Here is a 19,775-nt window from a genome sequence, read left to right as displayed (position 1 = left end):
TCTGTGCCAAGAGCATAAAATATAATTAGGTTACACTCTGAGGATGCCGTAGGCAAACACACTGCTGGCATCTTGGGTGATGAGTGTGACGACCCACCACTGGACCAGTAATCAAGGATCCTCAATCCTCACCACTGGCAACAGTGGGAGGATAACAGGTCCACACAGTATTTCCAGATGCAGTTCTCTGCAACAAGTGCATTTTCCCTTAAGAGCACACAGAAACCACAGTCAGTCCGGGGCTGGTTTCTCCCTCTGTCTCCAGATTCCCCAAAAGACTCCCTACTGGCACAGATATAGAGTTGTGATCTCAGCTGAGTGACCAAGCCAAGACCTGCCAGTACCCTCTCTGTCCAACCAGTCTCTTTGAGGTTTAATTTACAGACACACACACACACACACACACACACACACACACAGACACACACACACACACACACACACACACACACACACACACAGACACACACACACACACACCTGGAGAGGCTGGCACAGGCACAGATTTACTAGGTATGACCCTTCTGCCCAGACTGTAAGGTAGTTACCACTACCACCAGTCAACTCCTTATCAGCTGCTTTAATGCCCTTAACAAAGGGTGTCCAATCTTACTGTGTAATATGAATATTAATACAAATGGTAGTTTGACCAAGAGCAAGGCTGTTAGGAGTGGCCCACACAGTCTCACCAAATAAATATGCCCACACAGTCTCACCAAATAAATATGCAAGTACTCTCAAAACGTAAATATCTCTACACATATCAGCCAAAATGAAATGTTTAAATATATTTAATAATAAATAATAAAAGAACAAGACAATACGAAATTTATAGTCATAGTGACATGAGAGTTCAGAATCACAGGAAATATTTAAAACAACACTGCAGGACAGTCTCAAATAAATAAATAAAATATCTAAACTAAGCTTCAATATATTCCTGACCAAACCTAAGAGAATTACTATATCCTAGTTAACTTACTTAATTGGAGCAAGGCAGCTGTTGTGGTGAATGGTTCTTGTCAGGTCAAAGACCGAATATATAATGCCCTATCTCACCACAAGACTTTTTTTAAAATTAATATGTTAAATATTACTGCTGGGATAGCTTGCAGAATTACATAATTTCTTGTCATCTGACTCTATCCCAGGTGGAATCTGGCAGTAGTCAGCAACTACCTGTGAAAATACATAGACCTTAGGTCTTTGGCAGATGCTGGAACTGGAAGTCATAAAACAATTAATTCTTTTAAATTTCAAGACTAGTAGTTATTTCACCCTAAAGACAATACAGAAAGCTCACTAATACAGACATTGTTGCTGTATTGAAATCTGTAAGATTCCATCTTTTATGCTCTAGCCATAAAGTAATCTAATTTCAGGTATTTTTCTAAAATTTACTAGACTGAGGTTAACCTCCTGTATCCAAGTTTCCATTCAGACAGTTACAGTAGTTCATGTGCAATCTGAAGTAGTTAACTTCATTTTATCTGCAACCTGTGGGTATACGGATCCGTATCGGATCCGAGCCGGCAACTTTTTTCTAGCATCTGCTCCAAGCTGCGAGCTCCTCCCCTTAACCATAATGCACTACCATCTCCTATCTTCCCTCAGATCTCGTTTGCCGTGCCAGTAGTGTACATCGTGGTCTCCTTTGCTCTGAGCTCAGGGATAATAAGTGTTATTAATACTTAATCTCGTGTGATTCTGAGTGATTTTTTTCCCTTCTTCCCCTTTTTTAGTGTATCGCTTGTTCGTCGGTTTAAAACAAAAAAAAGTTTTGTTAAACTTTGTAGAGTAGTTGTTTGGCCTGCCCTTCCCCTACCTGTGCTTGTGTGTGGTTTTTCTGGTAGGTCGTGTTTTCTTTTTGGGTGCAGGACCATGGCTGATAAGCCAAAATCTGTTTTCAAGAAATGTACAGAGTGTGGCCATAAGCTGTCCCCTGCTGATGGTCACACTCTGTGTGTGATTTGCTTGGGAGTGGCACATTTGTCCACTCAATGTGCTATCTGCACCGGGTTCAATCCTAAGGCCCTCAGGGATTGGAAGGCCAAGTTAGCAGCCAAAGGCCTTCTCCCCGCTTCCATGCTGGAATCTGCCACGGCCTCGGTATCTAGTGCTCAACCTCCCACCCAGACAGGGACTCAAACACCCTCTACTTCTGGTGCTGGGCCTAATAAAGACAAATCTACAGTCAGCATGGCTGACAAGGAAAAAGACAGAGAAAGGCGCAAAGAGGATAGGGACAAGAGAAAGGACAGACTTCGCAAGAGATCCCCGGACAGGGAGCTCTTTCTTAGTCCCCCTTCTAAGGCCATGAGGCTAGTTTCTCCATGGCTCCGGTCTCCTCATTTCTCACCAGAGCCGTTGGAATATTCGGACCCGAGGCTTTCCTCCCCATCATTGCGCAGACCAGCAAGATCCGAGTCGGTGGCCTCTTCGAGGTAGACTCTGAGTGTATCGGACTTGGACATGGATAGGATGATGCGGAGATTCATTCAGACCCAAATACAGATGGGAGTCTTGCCAGGCCCCTCTCCCTCTGGAGTGGAGACCTCCATGCCCTTTTTCCGCCCCATGTCTTCTTCCCCGATCCATGCTTCGGGGCTCTTGGATCCAAGGATTTTCGGAGCTGGTAGCTTGGCACTGACGGTTCCTCCAACCTTGACTCCGGCTGTTACCTTGAGTTCCTCGGATCCAATTAGTTCGGATCCGAGCGACTCTGGGAGCCATGGACAGGGAGTCAGACCCGAGGGAATGGATTTTTCATTTCCGACCTTTTCGGATCCAACCCGTTTCCTCGGACCTCAAGCTACCTTTGCTTTGGCTCCGGTCCCCATTTCGGATCTGGGGAGGGCGTCTTCCTTGCTGGGTGCTAAGGAGGTCCGCTCTCCTTCGGCCTTCGAAGTGGTGGAGAGGGTTCTCTCCCAGGGATTGAAACCCCAACCCATCCCCTCGGATTCGACCAGGACCCCCTGGATTTGGCGACAACTCCCTTCATCCTGTCTCAGGGGCAGCCCGTGCCACAGGATCCCCAGGTTACTTTCCCTGAGGAACCCCCTGCGGCTCACGAATCCTTTTCTGAGAGTCCCACTGAAGAGGGTCACCATAAACGCAAGTGCAAAAGGAGGCACTTGGACTCCCCAGAGTCCCTCACTACGGACACTAACTGAGTTGAAGGAGAAGGTTCCCCCAGGTCACCTCACGAAGACGTCTCCTTCAGAGAAATCATGGAGATCCTCCGGCAGAGAGGAAGTTGGTCAGCCCCAAAACCTTCTGGGGATGAGTCAGTGTTCCTGGAGGCCTTTAGCACGGGCCCATCTACTTCCTGGGTGTCCCCGTCAGCAGACACTTGGACCTTATCACCATGCGGGCATGGAAGGAGCCTGACACCGTAGAGCCCATCCCCAAACGCCCTGACAAAATTTTATCAACCCCTTCCGACAGGCAACCTTGGTCAAAAGAAGTCCCAGTTGACGCTATGTTGGTTGCAGTGGCCACCAAGAAGGAACTATCACAGGAGAGTTCCTCGGTCCACCCTCCAGACAAGGAGTCCAGGTCGGTGGATATGTTTGGGAAGCACGTCTATTCCTCAGCGGCCTTTTCAATCCGTGCGCTGAACTGTTTGACACATATGATCCAGCTTCAGCGAGACCTTGCTTCGGAATTCGCTGAGTCACCCCCAGAGTCTTTATCACCGCAGGACAAACAGTTGTTCTCTGCGAAAATGTCTACTCTGAAGTCAGTCTCAAACACGTCTATGCGGCTCCTTTCCCATGCCATGGAAGGAGCAGCTAGGGCGGCTGGGACAGGCATAGCCATGAGGCATCATGCCTGGCTCAGGTTGTGTCAGTTTGCGGACCCTTTCAAGGTGTCATTTATCAGTGCTCCCTACGACGGTTCTTCCCTTTTTGGGAAGACAGTACATGACACACTTGTCCAGAATGAAAAGGACGGGAAGACTCTGTCTGCCATCGGGATCTGCTTCTCTAACCCTCAGCAGTCCTTCTCTAGGAATCAAAGAGGGCAGAAGAAGATGTGGTTCTGAAAATCTCAGTTTTCCCGGGATTCTCAGGACAACTATTCCCCCAGAAGCAGAGTGGGACAGGATCAATGCTGACCCAGAGGTAGAGGGGGTCCCAGGAATTTTGGGTCTAGAGAACCCTTTTCTGATAGACCCGGTCAGCAGCCCTGAGGGGTTGCCCGACTGTCCTACTCTGGAGGCAGTCGGGGGAAGATTGTCCTTACACCCAGCGACATGGGAGTCCATTACTACAGATCGCTGGGTGTTACAGATAATATCCAGAGGTTACACTATCCCATTCGTTGCCCCTCCAAATATTCCAAAACACCTCCTGGATGTTCCACCCGCTCACAGGGAGGCCACAGCTCTAGAGGTTTCAAAGCTGCTTTTCAAACGAGCCATCGAACAGGTCCCCCCCCGATCAGTCCGGATCAGGCGTCTACTCAAGGTTCTTTTTGTAGCCAAAAAAGACGGGCGACCTCAGGCCCATTCTAGACCTGTCAGCATTGAATTTGTCTGTAGCCAAACAGAAAGTCCGGATGGTCATCCTACAGTCCATTCTACCTTATCTCTGAGAGTGTGACTGGATGTGCTCGTTAAACCTCCAGGATGCTCACTACCACATCAAAATACACAGAAGCTCCAGGAGGTTTCTGTACTTCCAGCTAGGAGCCAGTCATTTTCAGTTCAGAGCCCTACCCTTCGGTCTCACCACAGCCCCCAGGGTGTTTACCAAGGTAATGGCAGTTGCAGCGGCTCACCAGAGGCTTTAGGGTATTCAGGTGTTTCCTTACCTGGACGACTGGCTCTTCGCTGCGCCCAACAAGCATCACCTGTGTCTGGCCCGAGATTACTTCATTCAGTTGGCAGATCTACTGGGAATTACAGTCAATGTTCAGAAATCCCAACTGTAACCAGTACAAGTTCTAGACTTCATTGGGGCACGGCTAGACACTTTGCAGATGAAGGTATTCTTAACTCCAGACAGGATCTTACACCTCAGGTGTCACATAGCACAGATAGCAAACTCCAAGTCTCCAAAGGTGAGCGAGGTTCTCCGGGTGCTGGGCTCCATGGCTGCCTCCATATCAATTCTTCCTTGTGCGCGCCTTCATATGCGGGTTCTTCAATGGACTCTGGCTGTTCAATGGTCTTGGCTAGACCTGCCCATGGAATTTCTGATCAGGATCAGTCACGTCTGCAGGACGTCTCTTCTTTGGTGGTTAAGTTCACCGGAGATATCAGAAGGACGCACTTTCGCATCATCTCCAGTCCAAGCCACAGTGACCACGGACGCCTCCCAACTCGGGTGGGGGGGCCTCTGAGAAGGACAGTCCAAGGCACGTGGTTCCAGTCAGAGACCAAGTTGCACATAAATGTTCTAGAGATGAGGGCAGTGCTTTTAGCATTGGATGCCTTTCACACTGTCCTTCCTCTCGGATTGATTGCAATTCAGTCAGACAACATGTCGGTTGTCTGGTATGTCAACAATCAGAGGGGAACCAGATCCTATCCCCTATGTCGCAAGGCCATGAGAGTGGGGGAATGGGTGATTTCCACCGGTCGGTTTCTGTTAGCAACGCACATCCCGGGGCACTCCAACATTTTAGCGGACAGATTGAGTTGAGCTATTCTGATGCTGTATGAGTGGTGTCTGAAACAGTCAGTAGCAGAGGAGATCTTCCGTGCATGGGGTCAGCCTTGCTGCGATCTCTTCGCATCTCCATCTAACGTGAAGTGCAGTGAGTTCTTTGCTCTGATTCCCTCACCAGGGGAAGTCCCCAGAGACACTCTAGTCCATGCTTGCCCCCCCCTCCCCCCGGGCTTCTGTATGCTTATCCACCATTGCCACTCATTCCGAAGTTTCTTCAGAAAGCTTGCTGACTGCGGTGCAAAGTTATCCTCATTGTCCCGTTCTGGCCTCATCAGGTTTGGTTCCCATTCCTTTGGTCTTATCTCTTACCTCCCCCGTGGGTTCTAGATCCCTGCCCGGATCTAATCTCCCATCCATCGGGGACCCATCCGCCCGATCTGGGCAGCCTCATTCTGAAAGCTTGGTTGCTCCAGTTCCATTGATTGCCAGGACTCCCGGTCTTTCATCCCTGGTAAAATCCATTCTGGTGGCTTCTTTTAAAGATTCCACTAGGAAACTTTATCACAGTAAATGGAAGCCCTTTTCCATTTGGGCCTCACAGAGATCCCTTTACAGCCCCTGTTCCAGTGGCATTGAATTTCTTGTCTGGCATTTTTCAGCAAGGAGCTAGTTCCTCCACAGTGAAAGTACAATTGGCAGCCATTTCTAATTTTCATGTTGGTGAAGACAACATTGCCTTGGCCTCCTCTAGGCTGTGTAAGGCTTTTCTTAAAGGTACTTTTCTGTTACGTCCACCTGTCAAGGATTCAGTGCCTCTTTGGGACCTTACCTTTGTTTTACAGGCATTGGTGGCTCCTCCGTTCGAACCTGCAGCTTCGGTGGATTTGAAATTTTTATCCTGGAAGACAGCTTTCCTAGTCACCATTACATCTGCTAGGAGGGTTTCTGAGCTTCAAGCTCTGTCTGCTGTGCCTCCGTATTTGGTCTTCCACAAGGATAGGGTCTCTCTCCGTACTAATCCTTCCTTCTAACCCAAAGTGGCATCTGAAGCAAACATAAACCAGTCCATTAATCTGCCCGTTTTCTTCCCTAACTTCTAAAATAAAGGTGAATACAAACTTCATTTGTTAGATGTTCATAGACAGCTTTGTTTTTATCTTCATAGAACAAAATCTTTCTGCAAGACTGACCAGTTGTTTGTTTCCTTTTCCAAAGCATTTCTGGGAAAAGCTATTTCTAAAGTTTCTTTGGCCAGATGGATCACTCTTTGCATTTCACATGCCTACAAAGCAAAAGATTTATCTCCTCCTGGTATTGTTAAGGCTCACTCTACCAGGTCCATGGCGACTTCTGCTGCCTTTTGGTCTAGGGTTCCTTTGGACGACATTTGTGCAGCAGCGACCTGGGCCAATTCACATACCTTCATTTCCCATTACAAATTAGATCTGATTTCTAGGGGTAGAGCATCCTTTGGCTCTGCGGTGCTCAGGAATATCCTTCCATAAGGGCCTCCCAGGATTGGAGTAGCTGGAGACTCTGTCCCACGGGTTGCAGATAAAATGAAGTTAACTACTTCAGATAAAGAAGTTATGTACTCACCATAACATTCCATCTGAGTAGTTATACTTAATTTTTCTGCAACATTCCCTCCCTCCGTCCCCTGGACCTTGCCCTGTCTTTTCAGGTTTGGTTCATTGGGCTGAGTTGCTTATGTATTTAGATGCAGCAAACTCGATCTGAGGGAAGATAGGAGATGGTACTGCATTATGGGTAAGGGGAGGAGCTCGGATCTTGGAGCAGATGCTAGAAAAAAGTTGCCGGCTCGGATCCGATACGGATCCGTATACCCACAGGTTGCAGAAAAATGAAATATAACTACTCAGATAGAACGTTATGGAGAGTACATAACTTCTTTTTTCTGTTCTGTTCCAGTAGGGCACACTGTGGTTATACAGTTCTAATACAGTTGTAACACAGTCATCTTATATAAATCATGTTGATATTCACAAATGACATATAATTATTTACAAAATTCCAGATAGCTGTGCTGGCAGTATCACCCTTTGTCACACTGCCCCCCCCCCCCCAAAGACTCAAGCTAGTTTTTCAAGTGACCCTTGAGAAATGTTGCTTGAGAGGGATGAACCTATTTGGGAATACATTACCCCATTCCCTGTCTTGAACCCATCTGCATTGCTGACCCCATTACAGTGTTGCACTGTCATATTATATGCCTGCAACCCTAGACTCCACCATAGTGACTTGGGATTTTGCTGGCTGGCTCCCTGTAGCCATAGATCCTCCTCAGACTCCTGTCTTCGACTGCAGATACTTAGCACCAGGGGCTCCATATCATGGTATGGTTTCATGGTGCAGAGATATCCTCAAACACACCTACTTGCTTGCTTTCTTTCCACTCTCCCAGTCAAGGTGAACCCTAGCCAAAGGTATTTGGAATGGAGTCCCTCCTAAAGCTCTGACTGGAGTAGACTGCCCAAGCAAGTAGTACTCTTTAACCATTGTGGGCTTCACAGTGGTTAGATCAGAGGTTGTGTCTCTCTTAGCAGTGGTCTGTTCCCCATCTACTAAGATAGGATATAACCTCTTGTGGTAGTTTGGTAGCCTTGTTGTCTCCAGACAACTTGCTGTTGGCATTCTGTCATTCCCACTTGCTGGCTCCCCTACCTTTTGTTCTCCCACCTTGCCTCAGTGGCATCTGTATGCCACATGACCCCAGTGGTTACATTTAAAACATTTATTCCTTGATTCTGGCCATGTACCTGAACTAGTGGCTTCCCCCTGTTACTAGTGGACTCTGTTGGGGTGGTTTAGGCTGCCCACCATGAGTTCCCTTAGACCCATGTGGAGCACTGAGTGTCCCTTTCCTGTGCAATGATGCCCTGCTTGCTAGGTATAAGTCTCCCTTTTTCCCCAACTCATCTGCGATATTACATTCCCTATCTGCCAACCAGGTTCTCATGTCCTCAAGCAAAATGCTAAGTGCTTGTTCCCTCACCAACAGGTCTGCCAGCCCTTCAAAAGTGGTGGCCTGACAGCCACTCACCCACCCACCTATGAAAATAAGTGCTTAGTTCAGCAATATATTTGCACACACTTTCATCTGCCTTGCGTCTATGCTCACAAAACTTTTTTCTGTGAGCTTCAGGTGTTAACTTAAAACATTCCAATAAAAATTGTGTAACTTTATCATAGTTTAACCAATCAGTATCAGAAAGTTTAGAAATAGCAGTTACAGCTTTACCAAGGAGTAAGGGGGTCAGGAACTGTACCTAGAGGCCTTGGTCAACATTATACTGTTTACAGATCCTTTAAAACATATGAATAAATCTATCAAAAGTATCACCCTCTGTAAATTGTGGAATACATTTACTGACCTTTATTCCTTCTGGGGTTCGGTTATTCCCTTCCAGTTACCTCCATGGCCCTGGCGAAGAGTCAGAATCTCCTTTTTCATGTTGCCTCTGCCTCTCATTTTCTTTAGCTTCCAGATGTCTCAGTCTCTCTGCTGACTCTAACTCCATTTGTTTCTCCTGCCGCAATCTGTCTGCTGATGCTAGTTCCAAATGTTTGGCCTCCAGTTAAAGTCTGTGTAACTACAGATGGATTTTTAAGTCCTCTGAGGAAAGACTGAATTGTCCATTTTCTGAGAGCTGTACCTCCCCAAGGCCAGTCTGGTTGTCTTCCTGGTTGCTGGTCTATGATGCAGCTGTGACTAAGGCTGCAACCATTTCCACTTTAGTTAGGCTGGAATGCCCCAGTCCTTTGGCTTCGAACATCTCAGCCACCTGGATCTTTGTCAGCTTGCCATAATCCTCTGCTGACATCCTTGCCTCTTCTCCCTGATTAACTATGCTAACAAAAAATAAATAAAACTATTGTTATATGAAACTCTGAATGTTCACTGTGTGGCTGCTTGCGAGTACAGCTTCCTTAATGACAACTGTTTACAGGCTACAGGAGTTCAAGATCCACACCACTCAATTGTAATATTTGGATATCCCACCACTGCCAACCAATATGTGAAAAAGGGGATACTGCAAGTCAGCTATCTGGAATTTTGTAAATTATTATATGTCATTTGTGAATATCAACATGATTCATATAAGATGCTTGTGTTACAACTGTATCAGAACTGTACGTCATGTGTATCTCAAACTGGTTTGTACAGACGTGTTAAAAAGCTGTTTTATAAAGCGCTTGAGCTTAAAATGTAACCACAGTGTGCCCTATTGGAATATAACAGAAATGTACATGCACTAATGTAACTGTTTGAATATATATTTTTTTAACAGGGGAAACTGGGATACAGGAGGTTAACCTCAGTCTAGTAAATTTTAAAAAAATACCTGAAATTAGATTACTTTATGGCTAGGCCATAAAAGATGGTATCTTACAGTTTTCAATACAGCAGAATACACAATGTCTGTACTAGGGAGCTTTCTGTATTGTCTTCATGGTGAAGTAATTACTAGTCTTGAAATGTGGAGGAATGTAATTGTTTTATGACTTCCAGCATCTGCCAAAGATCTAAGGTCTATCTATTTTCATAGGTAGATGTTAAATACTGCCAGATTCCAGCAGTGGGGGGGTTTCACCTGGGATAGAGTCAGATGACAAGAAATGATGTCATTCTGCAAGCTATTTGAGATATTAATATAATAAGTCTCTTAGTGAGACAGGACATTCTGTATTCAGTCTTGGACCTGACAAGAACCATTCACCAGAACATCTGCCTTGCTCCAATTAAGTAAGTTAACTTGGGTATAGTAATTCTCTTAGATTTAGTCAGGAATATAGTGAAGCTTAGTTTAGATATTTTTCTTTCTTTATTTGAGACTGTCCTGCAATGTTATTTTAAATATTTTCTGTGATTTTGAACTCTGATGTCACTGTGAATATATATTTAGTATTTTCCTGTTCTTTTATTATTCATTATTAAATATATTAAACATTTCTTTGTGGCTGATCTGTGTAGAGACATTTACATTTTGAGAGTACTTGCTTGTTTATCTGGTGAGACTGTGTGGGCCACGTCTAATAGCCTTGCTCTTGGTCAGACAACCATTTGTATTAATATTAATATTACACAGTAAGATTGGCCACCCTTTGTTATATTAATATTAAACAGTAAGATTGGACACCCTTTTTAAGGGCCTTAAAGTAGCTGAGAAGGAGTTGACTGGTGACAGTGGTAACTACCTTAGAGTCTGGCCAGAAGGGGGCATAGCTATTAAACCTGTGCTAGGCTCTCCCAGGTGTGTGTGTGTGTGTGTGTGTGTGTGTGTGTGTGTGTGTGTTTGTATAAATCAAACCTCAAAGAGTATGTGTGTCAGCTACTTGGGCAAGGCTCAAAGAGTATGTGTGTCAGCTACTTAGGAAGGGACACAAAGCACTGGTTGGACAGAGACAGTGTTGGTAGGTCTTGGCTTGGTCACTCAACTGCGATCTCAACTCTATAGCTGTGCCAGTAGGGAGTGTTATTGGGGATCTGGAGAACGAATGAGAAACCAGCCCTGGACTGACTGTGGGCTCTTTGTGCTCTTAAAGGAAACTGCACTTGATGCAGAGAGCTGCATCTGGAAATACTGTGTGTGGACCTGTTATCCTCCCAGTGTATGTCCTCCACTGTTGCCAGTGGTGAGGATTGAGGCCCCTTGATTACTGGTTCAATAGTGGGTCATCACAAAGAACATGAAGCACTTAAATGTTTCTGTTATGTCTACATTATTCACTAAAGAAAAGATGGCACAAAATGGTGACAAAACATGTCATAATTAAGTAATGAACCATAACAAGGTTAAAGGGAGGACTGTGGAGTTTAAGAAGTAAGAAAGATAATTGGTGAGGGAGAGTGAAAAGTAGTACAGCAAAGGAGTAAATGGTGTTTCAGTTTTGCTCAGTACACTCAAGTTACAGGAAGGGTAGGTATGAAATATAGTCAGTTAAAATGATGATATGTAAGGTTTGTGGGTGCACAAGCATGTGTGAATGAGTAGAGATATTTCCTTAACAAAATAATTTTTATAAAATAACTTCAGAAGTTGATCACAGACTGAGTAATGAGTCACAACATAATGCACAGATAAATCATTAAAAGGAATAGTAGCTGCATTGCTTACTACCCTTCTCAATAAGTCAGTAGAGAATACTGTTGAAAAAACTACCTGATGATAGTAGGAAACTTGCTATTGAATATATATGTTACATTCAGGTCCGTGATGTTTTCCCATGCTTTTGGTAGAAGTAATGTGAGGTTGCAGCCTTCATGAGTTTATGGCTGCTGTTTTATATTTTTACCACAGTGCATCACATTCCAAAGAAATGGCTGTGTTACATTATGAAGGTGATGCAGTTAATCAATGAGGATACTAGGATTGTGGGATATATTTTAAGTTCTCAGTGGCCTTATTTTGAAAGAGGAAAATTTTCATTTGGTGGAAAATAAACATTTTATATGGATTTGTTATATTAAATAACAACTGTGTCTTTTCCTGTATGATTCAGATTCCCAGACAGCAGTGGAGGACTTCTTTTCTGATCTGGGCTGTAAGGTACCATCACAGATACATGTAAAGATGGATGATAAAAGGCATAAGTGTCATCTCACAATTGTTGGAGACTGTACATTTCAAAGTAAAGGTAAGATAATGATATAGATATGCTGAGACCATGAGAATAAATGCATAAACACTATTTAGTTATTGCCTAGATACAGTGTTGCATGAAAGGATGATAATATTTAAAAATTGTGAGAGTATTTGTTTTTCTTTAACTTATGTGTGTAGTTAACTATGTTGTCTAGAAGTGGAAGTCCATGGAGAAAAGCTCCAATGAAACAAACTCCTTTTCAAAAATCAAACAAGACTGTATACAGTGCAGTAATGTAATGACAGCTTTATGTTTGTAGAGGAAATTTCAGTTGACTAAAATATTTATCACATAATCAATTAACTTGAGTAAGAGTTGCTAGGCTGGGTATAGGTAGTACAACAAAACAATTAAATGGAAAGAGACTTACAAAAGGCAGCCAGAGGAAGGAGAAGAGAAACTTGGTCAAGAGGACAAGTGATGTATCAGCAAGGAAAAACAAGTGAGAGAATAAGAAGAGAACAAGGTGTAGTAAGCATATAATAAATGTGAAGTGAGAGGATGGGTAAGAATTAGCATGAAGGTAAAGAAGAGGCTGATAAGTGGGAGAGTGTAAGAGAGGGTGTAGTATAGGCATGGTAAACCTTGAGTAACACTTGAATGTAGTGGGGCAAAGCTTCATGTAGACTGCAGAACATAGTTGGTTAGATACTAGATAGAAATTGATTGCAGAGGATGGGTTTTACAACAAAGATGTGGCATTTTATGAGGCAATACAGATGTAAAAAAAAAACATACTATTTAAGGAAGCATTAAAAGTGCTTCAATAATTTATCCAATTTATGTTGAACAAGAGAATGGAAACACCACAATGGTCATCCGTTAGTCAGAAAGCTCTTCCTTTCAAACTAGAAAAACAATTGTGATTAAGTTGATGTAGGTGGTATGCTTGTCCATGTCTTTGTAAAGTGGGAGAAAACCGGAGCACTTGTAGGAAACCCACATGGACATAGGGAGAACATGCAGACTCTGCACAGAAGGCACCCCAGCCGAGAATCAAACAGGAGAACCTCTTGCTGTGAGGCGACAACCCAACCGCTGCACCACTGTGCCATCTGTTATTGGTAGCACACTTACTCTTTAAGCTTAGAGTCAGCTGTAAGGAAATATTTTAGATGGGTCCCAGGAGGTATTTGGCTTATTTTAGTGTATGGTACATGCTGAACACATATAACACAGAGGTATGTGATAGAACAGTTGCAGTCAAGATATATTCCATTGATGGATGCAGTGATGATGTAATATACATTTGATGCTGAGTGGCCCGAGTTATTTAACTATAATTCTAGATATAGAAGAATCTGTTGTACATTTGTCTGTGGAGTGGGTATATCACTGTCATAATGAAGGAGGGTGATATCATCATCAGAGTGTTTAAGTCTGAGCTGTTTGCATTGTAGTGATCTGTCATGTATTTAGATGTTAAAAATTATTTAACCTCCTCCATCTAGGATGTAGCCTATAAGAAAGGATGTGATGGAAGCCTTGCCCATTTTATATGATATTTCTTATTGGTTGAGCACTCTTGAACCAAGCTGGTCAAGGGAAAGTGAAGTCAATGTGTATTCATTTCTTCAGAAGTAAGAAGTCGTTGAAGGTGTCAGATACTTTTATAAAATTATGAAACACAGTCAGCGACCATTATTCTATTGTTCATATGCTCATGTATGTAATCAGAGAGTATAAGGGGTGCTGTTTTCACACCATGAACAGAATGAGATTCATGTTGCGAGTCAGCAGGAATATGGATGGAGTCAGGGTAAGCTAATGTACTAGAGCTCTCCTTGAGTTTAGGAAGTGATTGCAGTGCAGAAGGTCTGTGCTTATCATGTAGGGTAATGTCAGTGCTTTTATGTAGTGGATAATGTCTTCCTTTAGTTTTCAAGGAAGTTTGTTTACCCAGACGCTGCTGCTTATTCATTTTTCCAGTGGGGGTGGTGAATATCTGCAGTGATCTTCAAAAATTTAGAGTGGGTAGGTGGTTGGGAAGGAAATATCATTCTGAGTATGAAAATGACAGGATGTGAGCTGTTATCTGAATTTCTTCATTTGGTGCTTTTGGCAAGCTGGGAATTAAAAGCTACCAAACCAGGAGTAACCTCATGGAGAGTAGTCAGTACTGTGAGGTTGTGAGAGATAGCGTATTGAAAATGGGATTTGAACATTTCAGAGTTTTTCGGCATTTGGAGATGAAAAAGTAGTGGAATTACTTGCATGTATAGGTTTGCAGATGGCTTATTAGTAGTCTGCAGTGGTCATAGGACCAGACTGCAGATGTTGGAAGTAAGAGACTCATGATCAGAACCTGTGCTATTGTTCCTGAGCTCCCTGTATTTCTGAAGGGTAATAAGTACACTGTTATGTTACTGCTTCCAAACAGAATCATACTGGACTGTGGCAGTAGTGGCATAAAATAGGGGCAAAACAGGCAGACATCCAGGGCCCATAACTCCAGGGAGGCCCATGGCCAACAAACCAAACAATTTCATTTTTAACTTTTCCCCTATAGATTGACCAAAATGTCCCTCTGTTTTCCATGGCCTAGGAACCTGGAAGTACTAAGCTAGGTTCCACCCCCCCCAAAGCGAGTAGTAGCAGATGCACAACAGTAGAAGGAGAAGTAACCAGTGTGGGAAGTGATCGACTGCTTTGAACCACTGCTTGCATTTTAATTGCTGCTGCTTTGAGGATTATTGAGTCACATTTACCTAAAAGGAATTGCTGCTTGGGAGGTTATTAAAATGGCTGAACTGGAGAGTTTTGAAGGTGGAGAAGCACTGGAGCATTATGTTCTGCTGCACTTGCAGTGAAAAGCTGGAGAAGTATTGGAACATTAGCATTACTGAATTGAAATGAAGAAGCACAAGGAAGTGCATCTGTCTGTGTGTGTTTCTGTGTCTGTGTGAGTATGGGTTTCAAACAAAGTGTGAATTTCTTTAATTTCCAGTATATGATCTATTTGAAGATGTTAACATGATGGCATCTATTTAAGTAAATTTTATGGCAGTATCATCAGCACACCAGTAAATGCAACATCTTAGTATCAGAGTAGAATACTAGCCTGTTGACACAAGGGGCCTTTTTAAGCCTAGCCTTGCTTCCCATTAGGCCATTTCTTCTTCTTCAAGGGCAGCAGGCACCTCATTTGTAAATTACTCACTGAAATGCTAACTTGTTTCCCAACAACAACATTTGTGTTAGTTATAATTCTCTTTAATGTGGAATTTTACAGATGGCTTGTACTTCTGCAGAGATTGTGGATGTTAGCATATGTTATTAGGTGGTTAATATTTCTTATGCAGTCATCATAAATACTCTTCTATTTCACCTGTGCTGCACATGGTGGGTCTTACTGCATGATGTTAGTTTTATGTAGTTTATCCAAAGCTACAACTGAAGTGCTTGTTATTCATTTCTTCATAAAATTAAGGGGTAGAAACAGTCATCAGAGTGGCTTTAACTGCTTTTGGGGATGGAGAAGAGCTAACTGTGGATGAATTACCTTATGCTCTTTTAATTTCTAAACAGTCTTTAACTGGCTTTACAGGACTGGAGTGTGTGTGTGTGTGTGTGTGTGTGTGTGTGTGTGTGTGTGTGTGTGTGTGTGTGTGTGTGTGTGTGTGAATTTAGTTGGAAACCTTCACTGTGGCTTCTGTTTGTGTGAAACAAATTTGAAATATGTTACATTGGTCACTATTATTATCAATTTTTGTGGACACATATTATCAAAGAAACCTACAGTCAACAACGTAACTGTAATTACTGGGTTTTGGAGCATGTCTATGGATAAAAATCACTGAATCTGCTTGGTTGATAAAGTTAAAAAGTCATTAGTATGTCTTTGCAGCACTAACGTGCATTTATGTAAAGCAAATTAGAATACCTTTCTGTGTCCATTTTTTTAATCGCAATTCAACATGTTATGTATACACAGTCAATAGTGTCCATAACTGAGTATGGATGTTGGTGGATTATAATATCAGCAGTTTGAGTGGCCGTATTATGATTGAAATGTTCTGAAATTGGTACTTTTGTCATTATTGGTTAATGCATTTTGTTTCATTGCTTAATGGAAAAAAAACATTCAAAACTACGCATTTAAGTGACTTCCAAGATAGCTGCACACTGAGTAACAGCTTAATTCTAGCTCTTCCAGTGTGAAAGCAGAAACTTAGCAGATATCCTAGACCTGGTCATTACCAACATGGGAAATCGATGCTCCACACCTATGGTCACCCCCTCATTAGTCAGGTCTGACCATAAGCTAATCAGCCTTAACATCCACATCCCACCCCCACCCCCCAGTAAGGAAACCTCCATAAAAAACTTCTCCAAAGCCAACTTCATGCTACTCAAGTCAGAAGTGACAAACTTCATGACACCCATGCAGACGGGAACTGAAAGTTCAACTGCTGAATCCTACAATAAGGCACCGTACGAGCACATCCACTCATGCATGAATTGTGCCATCCCAAATAGAACCAAGATGCTCTCATCCAAAAAAAGGAAGACAATCTGGTGGTCCCCTGCCATAAGCAAACTTTACAACAAAAAGAAGAAACTGTTGCAGAAAAGAGAAAAATCCCAGGATGCAAAAAACTTCCTTACCAGCCTCAGTAAGAAACTGAGATCCCTCATAAAATCCTCCAAAGCTAGTTACGAAAATAAAATTGCCAAAGGTTCCAAAGACAACCACAAGGCATTCTATAACTATGTCAAGAATCTAAATGGCAATGCTCAGATCTGCTCTGAGCTAAAACAGAATGGCAGTAAATATACTGATCCCAAGGATATTGCCAATATCCTGGCAGATCGATTCAGTGCCAACTTCACCCCCCCCCCCCATCCCCTAAATGGCCTATCTCAATACCGGAAGATTGCCAAATTCTGGTAATAACAGCCACACAGGTAAAAAACGCACTCTCCAAAGCTAAGAATACAGCATCCATGGGACCAGATGACATCCCGGGCTGTGTACTACATGAACTACAATATGAACTGGCACCTCACCTAAGTGTCATGTTTAATCATAGCCTCACCTCAGGTTTCGTGCCCACTGAGTGGCACAGAGCTACAGTTATCCCACTCCACAAGGGGGGATCCACCTTGGATCCCGGAAACTACCATCCCATCAGTCTGACAAGCCTTATCTGCAAGGCCATGGAGCGTATTATCATGGAACTTATAAACAAAGACATTGGCAACCTTCAAACACTGGACCCCACCCAGTTTGGGTTCGTGAAGGGACGAGCTTCTCTCCAGAACCTGATTAACTTCTTCGAATCAGTCTCCAGAGCCATGGACAAGGGTAAGGTGGTCCACACAGCCTATCTAGACCTTGCCAAAGCCTTTGACACCATCCCCCACTCTGGAATCATAGATAAACTTACTAAGCTGGGCATTAATCCCTACATCACCCAATGGGTTGCTAACTTGCTTACTGATAGAACCCACACTGTAAAAGTAGCCAACTCCAAATCCAGCTCCAGACAAGTGACAAGTGGAGTACCTCAGGGTTCAGTCCTGGGACCACTCTTGTTTGGCATCTACTTCTCTGAAGTACAGGCCAACATAAAGGGACTCTGTATAACAAAGTTCGCAGATGACTGCAAACTGGGAGCCATTATTGAATCCCCATATGATGTGGATACTCTACAAAAGGGCCTTACAGAAACAGATGCATGGTGCCTGAGCCATGGGCTCAAGCTCAATGCCAAGAAATGTATAGTTATCCCTTTTGGGAAAAAACATGTATCTGTGAATTACCATATAGGTGGCAGTACACTAAACACCGAAAGTGTGATAAGAGACTTAGGGACACAGGTGGACAGTGGTCTCACCTTCGATAACCACATCGCCACAACAGTCAGGAAATCCTTCTGTGTGGCACACCTCATCACTAAGGGCTTTTCATTCAGAAAAAAGGAGGTCATTGTCCCACTGTACTCATCCCTCATTAGACCCATTATAGAATACAATGCCCCATTTGGTGTGTACCTCTCAAGACATCTGCAACAACTGGAAAGGCCACAGAAATACCTCACTAAAAGAATCGAAGGCCTAAAGCAGATGCCTTACGCTGACTGCCTTAAAAAACTCCAGGTATACTCTGTCGCATATCGTCTACTCAGAGGCAATCTCTGCTTAACATACAAGGCCATGTCAAACCCAGAGTTGTTGGACATGCTACACTTAAAGAAATCCCAATCCCTCAGAGCCACACGCTCCAGGGATCTAAACCTTGTCATCACAATAAACAAAACATGCTGGAGGGATAGGTTCCTGACCCAGAGACTCCCCAGACTCTGGAATAGATTGCCCATACATGTCAAGCAGAGTGCCTCTTTGGCCCTCTTCAAAAGGAACCTTGACGATTGGATGGGAGAAAGGAAATTCACCCCGGGGATCACGTCAGTCGCCCTGCTAGACAGGGGTCTAGGGAAGTAAATAGTGTGGGAAGAAATAGCCAGGTAATTGTTATGGCTAGGCTTGTATAGGCCCTAGGGCTGATAGCCTAGTACCAACCTATGAACCTAAAAGCCAATGAACCTAGAGTTCTGGGTAAATTTCAGTAATTGGCTAGTAAGTGCACTGCCTGGATGCTAGGAAAAAAGAAATACATGAAGGAAAATCAGCTACAAAAGGTGATGAAAAAACACTGATTGGGAAAAGTACTGTAGCTGTTCAGCAAAAAGGCAGTGCAAGCTCCAGACATGACTTCCAGTAACCTAGAGGAAAGTATAAGGCAACTGCTCACAGACCTGACTAAAATAAACAAAATACTGATAGAGTACATCAACTCCAAAATTAAAAGGCTGGAAAAATGGAACAGATATTCAGATAAGGTGATAAAAGTGCAAGAGACCATACCTCTGGTGGCCATCAGATTTACCTTATTTTAAGATTAGTAAATTTTAAACTTAGTGATGGGCAGTGGAGTGGATCTAAGCACAATAGCCCCTGTCCACTATCATATTTTCACACTACTGTTCCTCTTATTCTGATCTCCCTCCTTGGCCTTATGACCTCTGACAACACCTCTTTTACAAACAGAGAAAGTTCAAAGTTTCTGACAAGAAAAGCAGTAAATTCATCTCTTTGAGGCAAAAGTTATCAGGATATGCACATATGTTTGAAAATGGGTGACTTGGAGAAGATCTTTTCCCCTTGACTTCCCAAAGTGAGGGGCTTTGCCTCCTACCTTTCTTTACTTATTATAAACAACTTCTGAGGTCTCACTTCCATGGTGTGTGTTTTTGACAAGGTATATCTCAGTGAGATGAGCTGAGAATGAATTAGGTGGCAACTGGGGTTAATATTAAAGCTCCACAGACAGATTATAGAAGCTGTTAGTGTACTAACTATCTTATGGGCTTCCAAGGTGTAATCCACGTCTGGTCTTCAAGGCCTGAGGGTATAGCTAGGATTTTTGTAATTATACATCATGATGCTGTGCACTTAGACCTCAATTCAAGACTATAAAGCTAA

At 43.3% G+C, this 19,775-nt stretch overlaps 1 protein-coding gene across 4 annotated transcripts in view; it reads left to right on the top strand.

Moving 5' to 3' along the window:
• The window catches only part of LOC122802629, a 1,172,105-nt gene that overhangs the window by 588,260 nt on the left and 564,070 nt on the right, over nucleotides 1-19,775 (top strand). For all 4 annotated transcript variants that reach the window (XM_044072319.1, XM_044072318.1, XM_044072317.1 and 1 more), the window contains one exon: nucleotides 12,144-12,278. In XM_044072319.1, coding sequence (XP_043928254.1) covers nucleotides 12,144-12,278 — 135 coding nt within the window. The remainder of the gene's footprint in view (nucleotides 1-12,143; nucleotides 12,279-19,775) is intronic.

This window comes from Protopterus annectens, chromosome 5.part0 (genome assembly GCF_019279795.1).
Source record: "Protopterus annectens isolate FY-2018-M chromosome 5.part0, PAN1.0, whole genome shotgun sequence".
Taxonomy (NCBI): domain Eukaryota; kingdom Metazoa; phylum Chordata; order Ceratodontiformes; family Protopteridae; genus Protopterus; species Protopterus annectens.
The sequence above is the reverse complement of the archived record's forward strand: the minus strand, read 5'-3'. Positions and strand labels throughout refer to the sequence as shown.